The sequence below is a fragment of the Gastrolobium bilobum genome, unplaced genomic scaffold (genome assembly GCF_033153095.1).
Source record: "Gastrolobium bilobum isolate Gb01-03AN ecotype WA unplaced genomic scaffold, APGP_CSIRO_Gbil_v1 utg36166, whole genome shotgun sequence".
NCBI classification, from domain to species: domain Eukaryota; kingdom Viridiplantae; phylum Streptophyta; class Magnoliopsida; order Fabales; family Fabaceae; genus Gastrolobium; species Gastrolobium bilobum.
The window spans coordinates 16,621-37,232 of NW_026898732.1; the positions used below are offsets into that span (position 1 = coordinate 16,621).

Sequence of the window (20,612 nt, forward strand, 5' to 3'; positions counted from 1 at the left end):
TATATTATATATATTAAAAATATTATTTAATATCAAAATGTGTCCCAACGTGTCGAAATATGTCATTTTTTAGAATTAACGTGTCAGCGTGTCGTGTCCCGTGTCAGTGTCTGTGCATCATAGCTTACCACTAGGCTACACTTTATTTTTGGTTAAAGTTGAACCAATAACTCATCCAATATTTCAACTAAGTCAATGACCAATTCAAGTTTAATAATATTGCTTCAAACCCAATAAACTCTTATATAAGGTGTTAGAAAAATATAAAATCATTAATATAATATCTCATAATTTGAAATTTTAGGTTAAAATAATTCTTTACATAATCATTAGCATGCTCTAACCCATTTAACCTAATTTTCACTTGGTAAAGTAAAATTAAAAAGGCTTCCTGTAAGATTTCATCAAAGCATATAATTCGTTAATCACTGCTTCAACAAACCCAGCCCAAACCCAGCGAGTTGGCATGGCAATGAGCTTAAAGTTTTGCATGGCTTAGAGGTGAACTAGCACAGACTCAACGAGGTGACTCAAAATGGCAAGTTAGAAGAGCTGAAAAAGTTTTGAATCTATAAAGATGCTCCACGACTCATCCTTGACAATCCTGTGAAAAATGGCAGAGTCATGGCACCATGAGGAATATTAACTGCGCTTGCTAGCAGACAAGGTAACTCTAGGTTGGACTAAAATGGCACTTTAGGTGTTGAGCTCACCTCTTCGCCTGAGTTCTTCATTTCTAAGCCTTTTTGCGTTTCTTTTATAATGCTTGTATTGAAATTTTAATTTCAAAAATAACAATCAAAAGAATTTTTTTTATAAATTAAAAGGAATTAAATAGATGCAGTGTAATCTCCCTACATTTCAAATTTTAAATTGTGAAATAACTCCTAAACACTAAGTGTCATGGTCCACAAAAATCCATCCTCAGGGTAGCCCATGCTCATCCAGTTACCTGTTCTTGGACTTCAGCATTTGCCACAAACTGCCCAAAAATTTGAGTTCATACAAATGAACCCAAAGAAGACTCAAAGCATAAAACATAACACAGAACAGCACAGCTACTTCTTCCAGTGCCTATTCTCAATGGCTATGTACACCATTTCAGATAAACATTCATATCTTAGGTTATCCATATAATTTAAAGATGATCTTGCATCCGCGTAATACCCAGGCATTGATTTCCGTTAAAATCCACGCAAAGACAAACACCACTGAGATGCACCAACTGTAGATTCCCAATATTCATCCAAAAATTAGCCTAGCCCATCCACAACTTCAACATTTTATCCTTACCACCAGAGGCTACCTTCTCTCCATCTGGACTCCAATCAACCGAAAAAACCTTTCCCGCAAAAAAAATGGAATTAGGTTAGCCACCAGAATGGGAAAAAAAAATTAGAAATTTTAAAGTTTTTGGTATGTTAAAAGACATACTTCATCAGCATGGCCTGGAAGATCTTGCTTCAACTTACGGGTCCGAATATCCCAAACCTTGAAAACCAAACACAATGAAATGTCAAAGTTCTTGTTTTGCAGATGATATTTGATGTATTCTAAAGTACAAACCAAGCTAAAAATGTTCACTGATCCTTTTACACACCCTTTATTGAAAGGAAAGGAAAGGAAAATTATGCTTACCTTAAGTGTAGAATCTTTGCTGCCACTTAAAAGAAGTCTACTGTCTGCAGACCAGCTGTATAGTAAAGCCAATAAACTTAATTACAATTCTAAATGAAAATATCTTTACTTCCAGTTCGAAATAAGATGGAACCACTTATATTGTACCTGATCTGGTAGACAGGCCCAACATGGCCACGAAAGGCAGCAACAAATTTCCCTGTAGTGCCATTCCATAACTTGACAGATTTATCAAAAGATGCACTTGCCACCCATTGCCCATCAGGTGAAAAATAGACATGGTTCACAAGCTGTCAGCAAACAAGTTCAACATATAGTGTTAAGCCTAAACTAAATGATTGAATATGTATATAAACAAAATTGTAACTTTGTGATTAAATCTGGATAACAATAAAACCAATTTCAACTACAGACTGATAGAACTCCTCCTATTGTGCGAGTTTGCCCTTTCTTCCTAGTGTGAACTAGCACTATTGGGAAGTTCTATCACAGACACAGCAACAAATAATAGGAGACAGACATCTGCAAATATATATAATTATAATCTGGATAAACAAGCTGTAGGCCTCAAAGAGTTTGGACCTCAGGCTGCCCAAGAAAAGGATCTTCATAGGTTTATTAGAACTTCTAATTCTACCATTTTTTATGAGTACCAAGAAACCGTATGATACAACATTATCATTATGCTGTACTTTAGGAAGAGGTCTAGGGGATCTCTTGCCCCTAACCGACCCGAGTCAGCAAGGGAGAATAAATCCGATTCTGTTAGAGGGGAAAAGAGTTAGGATTTGGAGGGAATGAGGGAAGGCACCACTCTTGCTGCGGGGTTCGAACTGCATTGGGGAGAGACCAGACCTCTCTAATCGTTATGGACTATTTTCTTCTATGTAGCACCGACACGTTAAAAATCCTAAAGTGTCGTGTCCGACATGCTCCGACATATTCTGACATGGTGTTTGACACGCGGTCAATATTCCCAACCTGTTGACCAGTTAAACAAGCATGTCCGACACATTGACCACCGTTTCCCCTCTAGGTGTTCCTCAACAGGTTTTGTTCTTCGCTCTTCGCCCTTCCCTTCCATTTGGGTCACTCTACTTCATGCAAATACCAACAAAAGGAGCGAAGAACATAAAGAAGGCAAACCCCAGAGCCAAAAACACAGCAATAGCCACCACCTTCGCAAAGATTCTTCAAAATGAACAAACCCCACGAAACAACAAAAATAAATTGTGCAAACAGATTCAAAATTTACACCTACCTGAGGAGGATGGTAAGGTAGCTATCATCCATGCTTCCTCACTTTTTTAAGGAGTAGTACAGAAAGTACAAAAAAGAAGAAGCACAAATGCAGAAAAGAGAGGGCACCGACTAAACAGAACAACTACAGGGGACTGTTACTTTTGTTTTTTCTCCAACATTTTCATTTTATTAGGGGTAAAGACAAGACACTTATTCACTTTTTGGGTTTTCTACTCTTTGTATCTGCTGCTGCCTGCTACTGCTTCTAGCGGCATTACCTTTTCTAATGTGTCAACACTGCAACCAATGGTTGTTCGCTTCTGCTTTTATGATTGCCAATAACCTTGTTTATAAAGCTTCTCTCTTCAACTTTAATCTGTTTTATTACTAGAAAATGGATACCGAATAAATATCACTGGAGTGTATCAGAAATTTTTAATTTAAAAATATAATAGTAAATATTTACATCTTGTGTTTCTTTGCACAATTGATAGGTATTATCAGTTTAGTTTTATTTTTTTATTTAATTATTGAATATTAAATATAATATACATTATATAAATTCAAAATATTATTTAATAATAAAACATGTCCCAACGTGTTGAAATTCACATTTTTTTAGAATTAATGTGTCGGAATATTGCAGTGTCATGTCACGTGTCAGTGTCGGTGCTACATAGATTTTCTTTTCCTTTCAGCAGTACTTTCATTTCCTTGTAATTTTCTACCTCCGTTTGGTGGATTGTAAGCGACCCTTGCTGAGTACCATTTGACTCAGTAGGCATAGTATACAAATTTTCCTTCCGTGCTCTAAATTTTTCTGTTCATTTTCTCTATAGTACCAATCACTGTACTACATCAGAGAAAATTCTTTCAAAGTCTACAGTACTACTCAATAACACTGGTACAAACTGAAGTCACATTGCAATTTGAAGAAAAGATCATTTTGGTTGATTCTCATTGACATTTTAAAATTGTACAGGAAGTTATAGGAAAAAAGTTGTACCTGCTGATGACCTGTCATGCGAGTTTTGGGATGCTTGCTGATGAAGGGTTCCCAAAGAAACATGGTGAAATCATCAGATCCAGATACCAATCTTTCAGGGGCATTGCCTCTCATTGTTTTGTACCTTTCAAGAGCAACCTACATTCATCCGCAGCATGCACTGGTATTAGTAAAATAGAGATGGAAGAAAATGTTCCCAGTGAAAGGAACTTGTAAAAGTCAAAACCAGAGAGAGGGAGCGAGAGAAATAAAATATTCAATGGATTGAAAGTGACAATTACTCAATAACTATGAATGCAAAATAGACAACTAAAAGGAGAAAATAAACGAGAGATCAATCTTACCCTCAAGGTCCAAAATAATAAATAGCAGAAATTAAATATATATGCATGTATATATATATATACATATACATATATATATATATATATATGAGATTAATGTTCCTCGTGTTATAAGAGATAATTTTATCTCCTAAACACATATAAAAGTGTGTAGGACCCTTTTTTTTTCCTCTCTCTCTTCTTTTCACATAGGCCCTACATACTTTTATGTGTGTGTAGGATATATAATATATGTATATATATATATAATCTAAAATACGGGTGTGACAAAAAGCATCCTTCTCAGCTCAGAACCATGTAAGTCATGATACCCAATGTTGTTGAAATCGAGATTTTACATAAGATCGGAAGGGTGTAACAAGATCGTAAATCATTGAATCGAGACAAATCGTAATATCCTACATTTTTTATTTTAATTATAAAAAAAATATTTATAAATATAAAATAATATTTAAACCACAACTTCAATCATTAAAGATTAAAATTAGATAGATTACCAAAAAAAAAAGAAAGATTAAAATTAGATTGAATCTTCTCCTTAGTAATAAAATAAAAGGGTCATAATAAAATAATAATGACATAATATATAAAATAATGCATAGAATGCCAAAACACAAAAGCGAGAAATAGGAATAAATATATGGATTTCATATTTCATCGTACAGTGAATTGGGAAATAATAACAGGGTATGTGTAATTATATAAAAAAAATAAAAGGGTCATAAAATGATAACAATAAAACAATAAAAAAAATCAAACATTTAGAAACAGACAGATGGGTTTCATTTCACTGTACAAGGAACGAGATCTGAGGATAACCAAAAAATAAAAACGGAACATCAACCAGGTAACAGAGCACAACGGTTTGGTCCTAGACTCACACCACTGGGTTTCGCACCACAGTACCAAAAGCAGAGACTCGCAGTCACTGTCACTAGAGAGAAGGAAGCAATCGCAAATCTGATGGTCTCTTCAAGTCTTTGACAGTGTAAACAAAGTTTTTCGTTTTGCGCCATTACACCAGAATCAGAGACTAGCAGTCATTTTCACCAGAGAGAAGAAAGCAATCGCAAAATGTGAGTGTTCTGTTCAAGTTTTTGAGTATTTTTCAATTTTGGGTCATGGGTATTTTTAGTTTTCCACATCAGAAGGCAAACAGGTTTGAAATTTTTTATAAATCGTTCCAACGGTGATATGGCACGATCCTACCGTCTTTACGCAGCTCTTGCTCGTCGATCCCGTACGATCTTGATTCAGACCGATTTTATGCGCAATTTGAATCGGCCAGGGTGAGAAAATCGTAGGATCATCCTACGTTTTAACTCGCGATTTCAACAACACTGATTATACCATATGGAAGGCATCAAGCAGAACCAGAGTTCAAACTTCGAAGCATACAAACTTAAAATGTTAAATTAGTCTTTAAAAAATAATATTTCTTAAGAATAATTTTGATTGCGGGAACAAGTACTGTTTTAAAAACCAGACCAGCTCCCACTTGAATCAGTCAAACCATAATAGTTCATCCAAGATTTAGTTATACTACAAATTCAACCAATTGAACCAACTGAACCATACCTGGAGGTCTTGCTGATTCAATCTCTGGTTTGGTTTTAAAATATTGGGTACAAGTGAAAATTTCAAAAATTTAAAATAAATTTTTAATAAATAAATAGGTGTACACTATTAGAATTTCAGAACTTCTATTGTTAATTTTTTAATGACTACTGTTTTAAGCATCTTCTTTAAATATACGGCAGTAAAATACTACTTTGCTGCGTACAAGAATTTTCCTACACCCCACACTCGCTAGTCGGGTTTAACGGGGAGTGGTTCTTTTAAAAACATTCTCATTTCGAGGATAAAGTGAATAAAATATATTGCAAGCAAGTTGCCTGTTAGCATTACAGCTTGCCTTTCATTATGAAGAGCGGGGTTTGATCGCTGAACCCTTTTTTTTTTTCGAGAAGTAATGCAACCCTCCCAGTTAAATCATTCTACACACCTGCCCAGACTGGGTTTGGTTACCAATCTGAAAAGCCAGGGCAGGTTTAGTAACTGTTAGAAATAATATTAATTTATTATTATTAGAATAGTCTAGAATAGTCTAGATTGTGGGCTTGGCCCATTAGGTCATCCCATTAGGTCTTTTAGTCTCTATAAATAGAGAGCCTCCTTGTACAGACTTACACACTTGAATATACAATATATTTCAGATTCAATTTGGTATCAGAGCCTCGCCGTCCCCCACTTTCTCTTGTGGAGTTTCTTAGCACAGGTAGGCTGGGTCTGTTGCATTGTCCACTCTTCAAGCCCAATGGGCTCTCGTGTGAGGGGGCGTGTTGAGATATGTAGTCCCACATTAGTTGTATGTGCAACGAATGTGGAGTTTATAAGACCTTGGGCACTCCCACCCTTTGAGCTAGCTTTTGGGGTGGTGTATCCCAAGGTTCTTTACAAAAAAATTTCCCCATCTGCATTCTTTTCTCGGGCCACTGATTCCAATTGGAACAGTGTACGCGGTCGCAGATGTGGCCGCAGACAGAGGCCTCGTTGCAATTATTGCCAAAATCTTGGGCATTTTGAAGAACGCTGCTATAGGAAGTACCCTCATTTGAAGCCACCGACTGCCAACTTTGCTCAAACTGATGTTACGCCACCTTCAACTGGATTAGTAACTCTTTCAAGTGCCGACTATGAGGCACTTCTCAAGAAGGTTTCTTCTCAGCATCCTACTCAAGACACTGGTAATCATGTTGCTTGTTTTTATCAATCATCTCTTGGACACTGGATAATAGACTCAGGTGCTACTCATCATCTTTGTGGTAATAAAGATCTCTTCACTTCACTTTCTTATTCTAATAACCTACCACCTGTCACTCTTGCTGATGGCACTAAGGCTCCTGCTCGTGGAATTGGGGAAGCCAACCCAACTCCCCTTTTAACTTTGAGTTCTGTTTATTATATACCTGGCATTCCTGTTAATTTAATCTTTGTTAGCCAGTTGATTCATTCTCTTTCACGTACTATTACCTTCTCTAAACAATCCTTTTCTATGCAGGATTCGGGTACGGGGAAGACGATTGGAGCAGGCATTGAGTCACGAGGTCTCTACTATCTGATTGCACCACCTTCTCCAGTAGCCTGTTCTCTCACAGAGTCTCCTGAGCTAATTCACAGTCGTCTGGGTCATCCAAACCTCTCCAAACTTCAGCATATGGTTCCCTTTTTATCCAATCTTAAGTCTTTAAACTGTCATTCTTGTCAGCAAGGAAAACACACTCGCTCCTCCTTTGCTAATAGAGTCAATAAAAGAGCTGATGCTCCTTTTTCTATTGTTCATTCTGATATTTGGGGTCCGAGTCGAACAACGTCTGTCTTGGGTTTTCAGTATTTTGTCACCTTTATTGATGATTTCTCCCGTTGCACTTGAGTTTATTTAATGAAAAATCGTTCTGAGTTATTTTCAATTTATCAAAAGTTTTGTGCAGAAATAAAAACTCAATTTGGTGCTTCTATTCAAATCTTGCGCAGTGATAATGCAAAAGAGTATGTGTCTCTTGAATTTTCTAAATTTCTGGATACACAAGGGACGATACACCAGACTACCTGTCCCCACACTCCACAACAAAATGGAGTCGCTGAACGTAAAAATAGACAACTAGTTGAAACTGCACGTACCCTTCTCAATCATATGAACGTCCCACTCCGTTTTTGGGCAGATGCTATTATCACCTCATGTTTCCTTATCAACCGCATGCCCTCTTCTGTGCTAAATAATGATGTTCCCCACAATATTTTGTTTTCCGGAGCACCTTCTTATCCTCTGCCTTTACATATTTTTGGTTGTACTTGTTTTGTTCATGATCTTACTCCAGGTAAAGACAAGTTGACATCCAAGGCCTTCAAATGTATTTTCCTTGGGTATACACGTTTTCAAAAAGGGTATCGTTGCTATTCTCCTGATCTCAAGCGTTATATCGTTTCTGCTGATGTCACTTTCCTTGATCAGCAGCCTTTTCACTCTACTCAGTCTCCAGTGTCCCAAGTTGATCAGGTCTTTCCTGTTCCTTTTCTTGACTTGTCTTTACCAGCTGCAGGTGACCCTATTGCAGAGGAGCAACTAATTACCTCCATACCTGCAGATCGTCCTCTCCTCACATACCAGCGTCGTCAGCCTGCACCTCCTCCGACTTTGCCTCTTGATGACTCATCGCCCTTTCCTGTCGGCTCTTCTCCTCCGGATCCTCCACCAGAGACTCCTCCCATTGCCCTTCGGAAAGGTATTCGATCTACTCGAAATCCTCATCCCCTTTATTCTTTCTTGAGTTATGACAGACTTTCTTCACAACATTTTACTTTTGTTTCTAGTCTCTCTTATGTTTCCATCCCTAAAACCACAGGTGAAGCACTATCTCATCCAGGGTAGCGCCAGGCGATGCTTGATGAAATGCAGGCACTTCACTCCAATGGCACTTGGGATCTTGTTCGTGCTCCTCCCGGGAAGTCTGTTGTTGGTTGTCGATGGGTGTTCACAATTAAAGTTGGTCCTGATGGCACTGTTGATCGCCTTAAAGCTCGCTTAGTGGCCAAGGGATACACACAGATCTTTGGTCTTGATTATAGGGATATCTTTTCTCCTATTGCTAAGATGGTTTTTGTTCGCCTGTTTCTTGCCCTTGCCGCCATTCATCACTGGCCCCTTCTCCAACTTGATATTAAGAATGCTTTTCTACATGGTGACTTGCAGGAGGAAGTTTATATGGAGCAACCACCAGGTTTTGTTGCTCAGGGGGAGAGTTCTGGAATGATATGTAAACTTCGGAAATCTTTATATGGCCTGAAGCAATCTCCTCGGGCCTGGTTTAGCCGCTTTAGTTCAGTTGTTGAATCCTTTGGCTTAATTAGAAGCAAAGCCGATCATTCTGTCTTTTACCGGCATAGCTCTTCTGGCCAGTGCGTTTATCTCCTGGTCTATGTTGATGACATTATCATTACAGGCAGTGATCAGACCGGGATTGATCAGTTGAAAGAGCATTTATTCAATCAATTTCAGACCAAAGATCTTGGCAGACTTCGATATTTCTTGGGGATCGAAGTTGCACAGTCTAGGCGGGGCATTTCCATCTGTCAGAGGAAGTATGCACTGGATATCCTAGATGAGACTGGCATGTTAGGCTGTAAACCCATTGATACACCTATGGACCCCAATGTTAAGTTATTACCAGGACAGGGGGAGCCACTGCCAGATCCTAGTCGCTACCGCCGACTAGTTGGAAAATTGAATTATCTTACTGTGACAAGGCCAGATATCTCCTTCGCAGTCAGTGTTGCAAGTCAATTTCTTGATTCTCCCTGTGACTCCCATTGGGATGCAGTTATTAGAATTCTCCGATATATTAAAAAGGCGCCAGGAAGAGGTTTATTATATACAAATAAAGGGAGTTCAGAGATCTCTAGTTATTCAGATGCTGACTGGGCAGGTTCTCCTTCAGATAGACGATCCACCTCAGGGTATTGTGTTCTCTTCGGAGGAAATTTGATCTCTTGGAAGAGTAAGAAGCAAACTGTGGTCGCCAGATCCAGTGCGGAGGCAGAATATCAGGCAATGGCAAATGCAACCTGTGAGCTCATCTGGCTGAGACAATTGCTGAAGGAACTCCATCTCTGTGAACAAAAGCCTATGAAGCTCATTTGTGACAACCAAGCCACTTTGCATATATCCTCTAACCCAGTCTTTCATGAGAGGACCAAGCATATAGAAATTGACTGTCATTTTGTTAGAGAAAAGATCCAGTCAAGGGAGATCGAGACAACATTTGTCAATTCCAATGATCAACTTGCGGATGTATTCACTAAAGCTCTTAGAGGTCCCCGAATAGATCATATTTGTAACAAGCTGGGAGCTTTTGATATATACGCACCAGCTTGAGGGGGAGTGTTAGAAATAATATTAATTTATTATTATTAGAATAGTCTAGATTGTGGGCTTGGCCCATTAGGTCATCCCATTAGGTCTTTTAGTCTCTATAAATAGAGAGCCTCCTTGTATAGACTTACACACTTGAATATACAATATATTTCAGATTCAATTGTAACTAATGACTATTGTTCAAAAGGTTTACATTACTATTAAACAAACTAATAATTACCTTCTTCATTTCCTCCGGGGATGAATATTGTTTTCCAGTATGATCAAAAGCTCCAGTGCGAAGAACATATTCCGTGCTCAATGCTAAAGAATTAACCCAGTGCCCGTGTCCCTAAATATGAAGGGAAAAAAAAAAGCATGGGAAAATAAAGACAGTTTACTCATGTCATCACTAAAGAAGAATTAGTGTTGAATATCAGCAGAAAGTATAAGACAAAATACAAGAAAAGTATCTGATGAAAAATATTAAAAAAACTCATCGTCAGATTCCTGTATAGCAGAATTGTTCTTTTGCTATTCCATAATACACTTTGCTTACTTTTTTTATAAAAGAAGAAATTCATTAAGACAGAAAAAAAATTACAAAGAGAATGGAGGATTTGGAATTCTGCTAAACAAAAGAACAAAACAGAAACAACCAAGACAAGATTCAATGCCACAAAGTTGCCCAATCCCTCAACATGGATGAAAATAAAATTCCAAAATAACTTGCTTACTGAAAAAAAAAAAAAAAGTTCTTGTGTTATTAGGCAACATGGATGAACATAAAACCAAAGTATTAGTAAAAGGATTTAATTTTGATCCTGTGTTTGAGTAAACATGTTTAACACTATTATCTACTCAGGTTATTCACACACGAATACAAGATCATTGAAAGAGTTTGATTATCACAATAACTGGCAGGAAAGTCCAACATTTTAGATGATGTATCCACACATAGTATAAAAAAAAAGTTCTTGTGTTATTAGGCAACATGGATGAACATAAAACCAAAGTATTAGTAAAAGGATTTAATTTTGATCCTGTGTTTGAGTAAACATGTTTAACACTATTATCTACTCAGGTATTCACACACGAATACAAGATCATTGAAAGAGTTTGATTATCACAATAACTGGCAGGAAAGTCCAACATTTTAGATGATGTATCCACACATAGTATAAAAAGCTTCCACTAACATTCTGACAACGAATCAAAATTAAACACTTAGTAAAATCCTTCAGATTGAACAAGTAAAATTCCAATAGGCAGCTATATCTGATAAGCATAGAAGCCACATGAAAGATAATATCAAACATCTCCAATGAAGAAAAAGTTGGCAGCAGATGAGAAAGAGGAGTCATGCATGACACTAACCAAGTATAAAACAAGCACATGAAAGTTAAGCTACAAATGGCAAAATATTGAAACCTTAAATTCAGTTCAACTGCAAAGTGAGGAGGCTCACCTTCAGTTCACGAATTAGTTTCCCTTGTGTGGTTTCCCAAACTTTGATTGTACAATCCTGGGAGCTATAATGAAATAAAATAGTTAGGCTCCAAGCTGTACACAGAACTACAGAGAGATAATCAGATCAATTCAGACAAAAAAGGGGAAAACCCCCATGGCATACTCCCAGTCAAAATCAGAATTAGTTTAATTAAGTTTGAAAATAAGGGGTCTGTTTGATTGTGTTCTTTTATTTTTGTTCTCAAAACTATTTTTTAGAATAGTTAATAAAATAGGTGTTTTCTGTGTTTTTTCTTTTGAAAGTTAAAAGTCAAAACACAAAATAAAAACAACTCAGACATGTTCTCTAAATTCATATTTAAAAACTAAAAAACAGTTATAATATTTAGAACTATTTTTACAATACAGGCAATACCAAACAGTTTTTTTTTTTTATTGTTCTGAAAATTAAAAAACTGTTTACATGAGTTAAAATCATAAAATGGGAATTTAGCAAAATGAGTTTTTATTTCCAGCCAAGGGTATGCTGGAATAATTTTCTAAAAGATCAAAGTACAATAGATTTTTTGACAAACGGACTAAAACCTCAGTGACTAAATAAAATACGAGTCTTTTGTATACTTGAATTAAAAACGTCTCTCTCTTTTCTTTTCTTTTCTTTTCTTTTCTTTTTCCACTATAGTTGTCCGTCGCATCTTCTTCTACTCGCTGATCACAACCAATATCCCAATTCATGCAACATAAAAAAATTTCAAGTATAGAAAAAAACTTGACCAATGTTAGAGAATAATATAAACCATTAAAAAGGCTCTCACCAAACACCTTAAGTTTTGGGTTGAAATGGTTCTTTACAACCAACAACTTTAGAGAAATTGGAAGGGGAGAGAGAGAGAGAGAGTACCCTGTATAAATCACACCATCTCCACCCCATTTTACGCATGTTATTGCAAGTGTGTGGCCGCTGAGAACAATTATGCATTTCTTTAAAGAGACATCCCATATACGAGCATCCCCATCTTTGCTGGCACTTACAAAGCGACGGCAAGGAGCATTCAGGTGGACAGGTTCCCAAGAGATACCAGTAATCCATTTCTTGTGGCCCTACATTTAGTATACTTCAATTTTTGTTGTCCACGAAAAATTATAATGGTAAAAAACTCTTCAAACAACATCTGTTATAAAGGTAAATACTCTGACTAACCAAAATAATACTTCATCTATGTACCAAATAAATAAATAACAGTTCCATCTAAAACATTTCCATAACAGTTGTATTTTCTCACGAAACCCTTAACAAATAAAGCATGAATCTTTTTTTTTTATTTTTTGGAGTGGGAGAGGAAGAATAGGGAAGCCCAGTCAGGATGAATAAAAGTTGTGCAATTCTTCTAAACAAAGCATAATGTAAAACAGGTGAGCAAGTAATACAGTGGCGAAGGGGTAAAGTATAAAGAATAACCCAACAGACAGCAATCTTTTCAAAAGATTATGCACTATAATTTACCCTCAGATATCTTGACGGTATTGTCATGATCAGAATTCTTATATTTTAATAGGGAGTTGAGAGCGATTTAATAAATTGGTGAGGATATAACCAACCATATTACTAGGTAGAACATTTTTTGTTGTTAATTACTTAATTTATCTGTAGCGCAGACTTCAATATCAATCTCCCTATCTCATATAAGAACTTTTTTTGTTGTTAATTTAAGAATAAACATTTGATTTATTTATAGCGCAGACTTCACTATCAATCTCCCTATCTCATAACTGGTACTGATCAGTTTCCTTAATGGAAGTAACATTGACAGAAAATCTTTCCATATGAGAAAGCACTTTCTGATTGGACGGTATTTTGTCAACCTCCTTGGCTCCTATTACAAGTGATCATAGCAGCTATCTATTCAAACCCAAAGACTTTTTTTGTTCCTTTTTATATATCTTATATATACACACACAAATAACATCAAGAGATAAGCTACTAAGTCTCAACCAAGCATACACACATATCCCTTATGTGTATTAAAAGAGTTGAATGTAGAAAGAGAGAGAAAGTGATACAAATAGAGAATGCCATATGTCTGAAGACTCTGAACTGATTCTGAATTATTGAAAGAATTAAAGAAGATACAAGAGAGAGTGCAGCACGTTCTATTTATAGAACCAAGAGCTGAGTCAAGGATGACTAAGCAACTAACTAAGTCTAAAAAAGACTCTATCCATCATAACAAACCATAACAGAACACCAGAAAAAATAATCGCATGCAATAAGACGCATAGTAATTACAATAAGCACCATCTAACAGAAAGCTAGAATACTGATCTATTCTACTTATACTCTAATATGTATGCTCCCAACACGCTCTAATGCAGAACTAAGAGGAAAAAATGAAACAAGTTTTATCATAGAAATTGGTATTCAAGGTTAGAGACTTTACAATCAGTGGATTGCTTAATGACTTTCCAGTTTGTGGGTCCCAACACTGAAGTTCCCCAGCCTTGCTCCCACTTACAAGATGCTTGCCATCGGGTGACCATGCAATACAAAGGACCCAGTTCTTGTGTCCTGCACAAAAATGTAAACAACTATATATGGCATATCCTCATTAAAAATGTAAAAGAGCGTATCTGATCAACTATTTGAATTATAACATATAAGAAAAGGAACAACTGCTTGGAACTGATAGGAATCTGATGGAAACAGATTAATTTATGGGACAACGAAGACTAGCTCCTCACAGCAGAGGTAAACAGACATCTGCAACTCCTCAAAACAGAAAGAAAAGATACCACAGGACATTCAAGAGACTTTTAACCTACCTCCCAATCCCAAATCCTCACTCAGTAATTGACTTCCTTCACACTTCCTATCCTTCCCTCTTATATCCTCAATTCCCACCTCCCATTATTGCTTTCCAGGTCAGCATTCGATTATGATCCACACTTAACAGCATGAATATTTCCCATTTTGTCCTCCTTACCCACAGGTTGATCCTCTACTTCCCATTTGGGATCTATCAGAAATAGATTTAGCCTACACAATCTTCCAGAAATTCTTTCTAGCAATGCAATTGCAATCACGAGCATAACGCCACGATTCTAACCTCTTCTTTTTGTGCACGACTTAAATTGATCACTTCAATTCTTATACTGAGAGAAGGACACTTAAACATCAATTGATTATTTTTTGCTTTAATTAAAATGAAGTTATGTTCGGCAGATACCAAGAATAACTTATCATCTTTAAACCTCAAACCTGTGCATGTGTACAATGGAGTCTGAGTGTTCAGGTCCCAAAATCGAACAGTGGTATCACCAGAACCACTTGCCAGCTGTCGCCCATCAGGACTGAAGGCAACAGTCAGCACAGCTTCCCCATGACCTACAAACAATCCCAACTACATTAATTCCAGAGAATAAGACAATAATACACTAATAAGCTAAAATCTTCAAGAGCCAAACCACATTGTTGTTTTACATGATTCAGCATTATTAGAAAAGTAACCATAAGTTTCTTCAGCAGCAGTAATCTGCTGCAACTAATCTTATATCAGTGTTACTGCTCCTGCAGTTTCTATTGAGTTCGGTTAGTACAGAGTCAGCTTCTATCATTTTAGTTTCAGTTAGTTGTTGTTTTAGATCTGTTATGCTTTAGTTTTGTGTTGGTTATTCAGTTAGCTTGCTTTTGCAAGCTCTTGTACATCAATAAATTCAGCTCTGCGGATGCAGAGAATCAGAACCAATAGTATCATCAGAACCAATAGTATCATCAGAAACTCACCCTAACAATGTTCTCTATTTTCCATTATCTCTTTCTACACTTGTATTGCATTTCTCTCATTTTCTTTGAAGCATACACCATCCCTATTTTTTTTGGATAAAATTTCTACATACAACATTGTGACATTATATGTATGGAAGAAAACAATTCATCAGATCCTTCATACCAGAAATAGTCGCCGAACAGCGATTCACAGGACGAATCCGGAAAATAGCTTGAGGCTGACAAACTATAGGTAATGCCTTCTCCACCGAGACTGAAATAATGTTTAATCAACATAAACATTAGTAAAAATCATGCAAACAAGTGAATGAATTAAAAAATAATGACTAATTCGTTGTAATCAAAGGTGACTAGCCTTTTTTTTTCTGCAAGTAAGTTTCAAGTGGCACAAGGAGTTCCTCATCTGATATGAAGAAAGCATATGGTAATTTCTCCTCCTAAAATGAGAATATAGAAAACCAACCAATGTTAAAATAGTAATAATAATAATAAAGAAATAAAATAAAGAACCAATTTATGTAAAATAAAATTGGCAATAGAAAAGGGGGTTACGTTGTTTAGAAGCGAATTGACAATAAGTTGGAGCTGTTGTGGACCAGCGTTTTGAGGTAGGTACATAGGAGCACCCAATGGAGTTCCATCTGGGTCCGTCAGAAGGCACATCACGTTGATTATCTCCCCATTCTCCACTAACGCCTCCATTTTCCAACTCTTCTTTTTTTAGGGTTGAGATTCTCTACTATCTGATCGTGTTCGTTCCTCTTTGTTCAGCTGTTTGCTCCTGTTTGTTCAGCTGAGGGCTCTGTTCTGCTTTTCTGTGATTCTATCTTCTTTGCATTGCTGAAACTAAATTAGATATATTTTTCTTCTTATATGTATTTTTTTTTAAATAAGGGATTTTATAAAAAAATTAAGCTAATAAAAATTTCAAAATAAATTTTTTTATTCTAGTTCAAACTTATAGAAACCCTAGCGCACTTTCTCTCTCATCACTCCATACCAAGCTGGTTCTTTCTCTCTATATTATTCATTCCTCTAGCTTCAATCTAGCTGCCTGTTTGAAAATCATCGAAGCAGAACAATCTCAATTGAAGAAATTATTGTCTCTCTATTATTAACAATCATTTCTACTTGTATTCATTATTCTTTACTATCACACTCTATTTTGAAATTTACTCAACAAATCACAAAACAAAAAAGCGTGGGTTATCTTTCAGTTGCATAACATCAAGGACAGAATTTTACTTGATTAACATTAAAGTCTTGTGTGGATGGCTAAACACCTCTGAAACGTCCCTAAACCATTACATATATTATTAAGATGAGAGTAAAATTTTTCATAAAAACGTAGGGAAATTTGTGCGGCTTAATTAAAATGTTCACACAACACATTACTTTGATTTATAGATTTACATACCAAAGTCCTTGTGGAATCATCCTTTCATTTGATAAAATGCTTACTATGTTCTCAGACTATCAATACCTAACTCATTAGTCAAAGTTTCATACTTCTTGTAGTCAAAGAACACACAGAGCTAAAATTCAGGGCATTTAACTTTCTTGCAACACATTTAAGGGCTGTGCTTTTATAAATTCCATGGTCTCATAAAACAATAATAATTTCAGAGCATGAGTTCAAGGAAATGGGAATAAACAGAAAACTTCACACAAAAGGTAAGTTCTGTGAGCTTTTCGTATCTTGAAATTAACATTTTAAATCGCAGAGCATGGGAAAAGTAAATGTATGCAGCATTAAAACAATCATGTGAGAGAGTTCCATTCCAAGTACGGAAAATAATGAGATTTTAAGTAGGGTTGGCAAAACGGGCCAACTCGGCTCGACCCGGCCCAACCCGCATTCAGCCCGAAAAAATGAGTCGGGTCGGGTTGGCTCGAAAAAAAAAATGAGCCAGAAAACCCAACCCGGCTCGACCCGAGCCGGGTTAGGGTTGGCTCGCGGGTTGGCTCGATAATTAGCTCGCGGGTTGGCTCGTAAAAAAGCTCACGGGTTGGCTCAAAAAAAGCTCGCGAGTTAGCTCGAAATGATGCTAGTGGGTTGGCTCGCGGGTTGGTTAGCTCAAAATATTGGCTCGCTGGTTGTCTCGCGGGTTGGCTCAAAAACTTTAACTTTTGTGGTTTGTTCTCCTGTATAAAATTATTGTATTTTGCAGTCCAACTACAAGTAGAGTAGTTTACAAAATCCAAAAACATTAAATGAAACACAAACCACTCCACTAATCACAGGAGTCATTTATCATGATTTTCTGAATTACTCTAACTCACGATAACCATAAAACGTATATAAAGCCAAAAAATAAAAAATAAAAGAAATCCATTATATATTTCAACGATAAGCATCTAAAATCAAAAGCCAATCATGATAAAAAAGGACCTGCAAAAGCGACCAATATAGTAAAGTCCATCAGTGGAGAATCCATCAGTAAAGTCCATTGTATTTTATTAAAAAAAAAAAAAAAAGAGTAACCCGCGAGCTGGCTCGTTCAACCCGCGAGCTGGCTCGTTTGAGCTCGGGTTGGCTCGGGTCGGGCTAAATCGAGCTGGCAGCTCATTTTTGCCAACCCAACCCGGCTCGTTTTGTGCGGGTTACGAGCCAACCCGACGGGTTGGCTCATTTTTGCCATCCCTAATTTTAAGGCACTTCGTAGAGAATAAGAAAAAAAATTTCTTTCTGGGTAGTTGTAATCCTTCAAGAGATAACCTGGGGACTTTGAAAATTCAGTTACTGATTTGTTAGATTTCTGTTAGTTAGCTGATTCATCTCTGAGTCTCCTTCAGCTCTATAAATAGAGCTTGTAATACATTCTTCTGTAACGAATATTTCACATCTAAATAGTAAATACAATGGGTTTAATACAGGTTTCTCTCTCATCTTATTTTCTCTGCTTTTCTCTCGCTTTCTCAGAGTTTCTCACTGAATTTCATTATTTGCACAAAAAGTAAAAGTTTAAGAATTCTCAAATTTTACATTTAAATATAAGAGTGAAACAGGGAAACTCGGAGAGCAAAATAAGCGTACCTTAGGCAGTTCAAAACGCAGTGAAAAGATAGATAGGAGAAGCAAAACGCAGAACCCAATCCGTGGTGTCAATACGCAGTCGTTAGCCGAGTGAAAACGCAGTCACCAATCCCAGTTGCAACCACAAAACACTGAAGCTGTGACCTTGTGAGAAGGAGACTTAAACATTCAAGTTAGGGTTAAGGATTTTATGAAATTTGATTCTTAAAATTTTCAGGATTGGGTTTGTTCTTTTTTTTTTTTTAAACGTCAAATAGTGAAATAACAAACAAACCCTAGGTAGAGTGTGCCTTTTTTGTTGTTTAACGTCACGAATAGTGTGGTTAGCAGATACGAGAGAATCATTGGACGGGTCAGTTGTCAGTACGCTCGAGTTTTATATACTTCATCAATTTAATTACTTTTCTTATCACTTTATTATTAACTCTGGAAGTTAATAATTTTTTTAACTATTTAATATCTCTATTAACATTTTTTATAAAAAATCTTATTATAAAAGAATTTGTTTAGAAATAATAATAAAAGTTAAAAGCTCTTCACATAAAAAATTTTAAGAAAGTCGACAAAATAGATCAACCCGTCCCACTAATGTTTTTAGAGGTGGCAAAGTCGGGACCATGTCCCGTCTCGTCCCGCCCCGTCATCAACCCGTCAAAAAACAAGTCCGACTGTCTCGTCCCGCTTTTGAAGGTGGGTTAAAAAACTCGGTCCGCTCTGCTCCGTTTGGCCAGCGAAGGCGGGCTGATCCACCCTTCCCTGCCAAAAAAGAGCCTGCCTCGTCCCGCTTTTGAGAGTGGATTGTAAAACTCATCTCATCCCACCCCGTTTGGCGAGTGGGACGGATCAGCCCGTCATGTCGAGCCCGTGTTGCCCGCCCTAGCTGTTTCGCCTTGCTTTTAACCAGTGCGGGTTGACCCGTCATTGGTGAGTTGGTTGAAAATACCAACCTATCTCATTTTAAGGCGGATTGACAAGTCAACTCGTCTAAAAAATAAATAAACATATTAATGCTAGTCTTTTATTTCTAATCTCTAACATCTAAATATTTTAAAAATCTAAAACAAGCATCAAGCTATAACTCAAAGACAAAAGAATGATTTATCGTGTATGTTAATTTTTTGTTATTTATCTGGTTCAAGCGGTTCAACACATGACCCGCCGGTTGAACCAATGACCTGATACCCCGACCAATACGATGATTGAGCAGGGTCTTATAACATTGATTTCGATATCATATTGCCACACTCGTAGATGAGTTGCCCTGTTTTCACTTCTCGTGTATTCAACGAGCAAATTGTTTCTCCATGTTAAGGGAGAGTGTAAATCTATGTCGTTTCATGTTTTGAAAAAAAAATTATAATAAAGAGTAATATAATTTCAAAATAAATTAAAATTAAAAAATACCCATCTAACCTTAAAATTATTGTTTTGAGATTAAAAATAATAATTTTATTTCATGTACAAGGAAAAACTCTTAACTTATTTTTAATTTCTTTTCAAAGTTGATTTATTTTATATTTTAGATAAAACATGGGCTAGGTTCTTTTGTTTGGCCAACAAGGGAAACTTCTGGTAATACTTATCTTTCCAAGTAAGCTATGATTGGTCGCCTCCAATCTTCTGCTTTAGTAATAACCATTATACAACTTGGCCATGGAATACTCTGTTGAACCATTGTTCTATGATTTTCTATATTCGTTGTACTTGTTAATTTGGACAAAATGTCAGCTATGCTATTTTCATTATGGAGAATGTGATTGGTGGCAGCTCCATCAAAATCAAATAAGAGTTCTGTAACTTTGCTCAAATACTTTGCCAACAATGGCCCTTTAGCTTGTTATTTCCCTTCAATTTGTGAGGTGATAAACTGTGAGTAACTGAAAGCTTTAATTTTCTTATCTTTGTGCCCCTTAGCTTGTATTAACCCGGCTATCAAAGCCTCATATTCTGCTTGATTATTTGAAGTTGGGAAGTTCAAATGGAGGGAATGTTCCACTGATACCCCTTGTGGGCTTTCTATGATTATCCCGCCTCCGCTTCCCTTTGAATTATATGAACCATCCACAAAAATTTTCAAGTATTATCTGATTCATGATTCTCTTTACTAGACAAAATAAGTTCCATCACAAAGTCGGCTAATGCCAGAGATTTGATTGCATGCCGAGCTTCATAAGTAATAT

At 36.5% G+C, this 20,612-nt stretch overlaps 1 protein-coding gene across 4 annotated transcripts; it reads right to left on the reverse strand.

The window, feature by feature from the left end:
* Positions 1 to 844: 844 nt before the first annotated feature.
* Positions 845 to 18,685, reverse strand: LOC133283617 (notchless protein homolog). 4 transcript variants are annotated; one of them, XM_061480502.1, is made up of 14 exons: positions 18,433 to 18,685; positions 15,948 to 16,218; positions 15,751 to 15,832; positions 15,559 to 15,648; positions 14,868 to 14,993; positions 14,050 to 14,177; positions 12,513 to 12,712; positions 11,610 to 11,673; positions 10,383 to 10,493; positions 3,887 to 4,024; positions 1,786 to 1,928; positions 1,639 to 1,693; positions 1,435 to 1,491; positions 845 to 1,342 (listed from the first exon to the last, which is right to left on the reverse strand). In XM_061480502.1, the coding sequence occupies exons 2-14, from the start codon at positions 16,095 to 16,097 to the stop codon at positions 1,259 to 1,261; spliced, it is 1,428 nt and encodes a 475-aa protein (XP_061336486.1). In that variant the 5' UTR covers positions 16,098 to 16,218; positions 18,433 to 18,685; the 3' UTR covers positions 845 to 1,258. The 4 variants fall into 4 exon arrangements, with proteins under 4 accessions (XP_061336486.1, XP_061336485.1, XP_061336483.1 ...); XM_061480501.1 differs by having other exon boundaries at positions 15,948 to 16,225; XM_061480499.1 differs by having other exon boundaries at positions 15,948 to 16,241.
* Positions 18,686 to 20,612: the final 1,927 nt, after the last annotated feature.

Coding starts and splice junctions, on each gene's coding strand:
- LOC133283617 (XM_061480502.1), bottom strand. CDS start 16,097: ATGGAGGCGTTAGTGGAGAATGGGGAGATAATCAACGTGATGTGCCTT. Junction 15,833..15,947: donor TCAATTCGCTTCTAAACAAC/GTAACCCCCTTT, acceptor TTCTCATTTTAG/GAGGAGAAATTACCATATGC. Junction 11,674..12,512: donor GATGGTGTGATTTATACAGG/GTACTCTCTCTC, acceptor ATTTCATTATAG/CTCCCAGGATTGTACAATCA.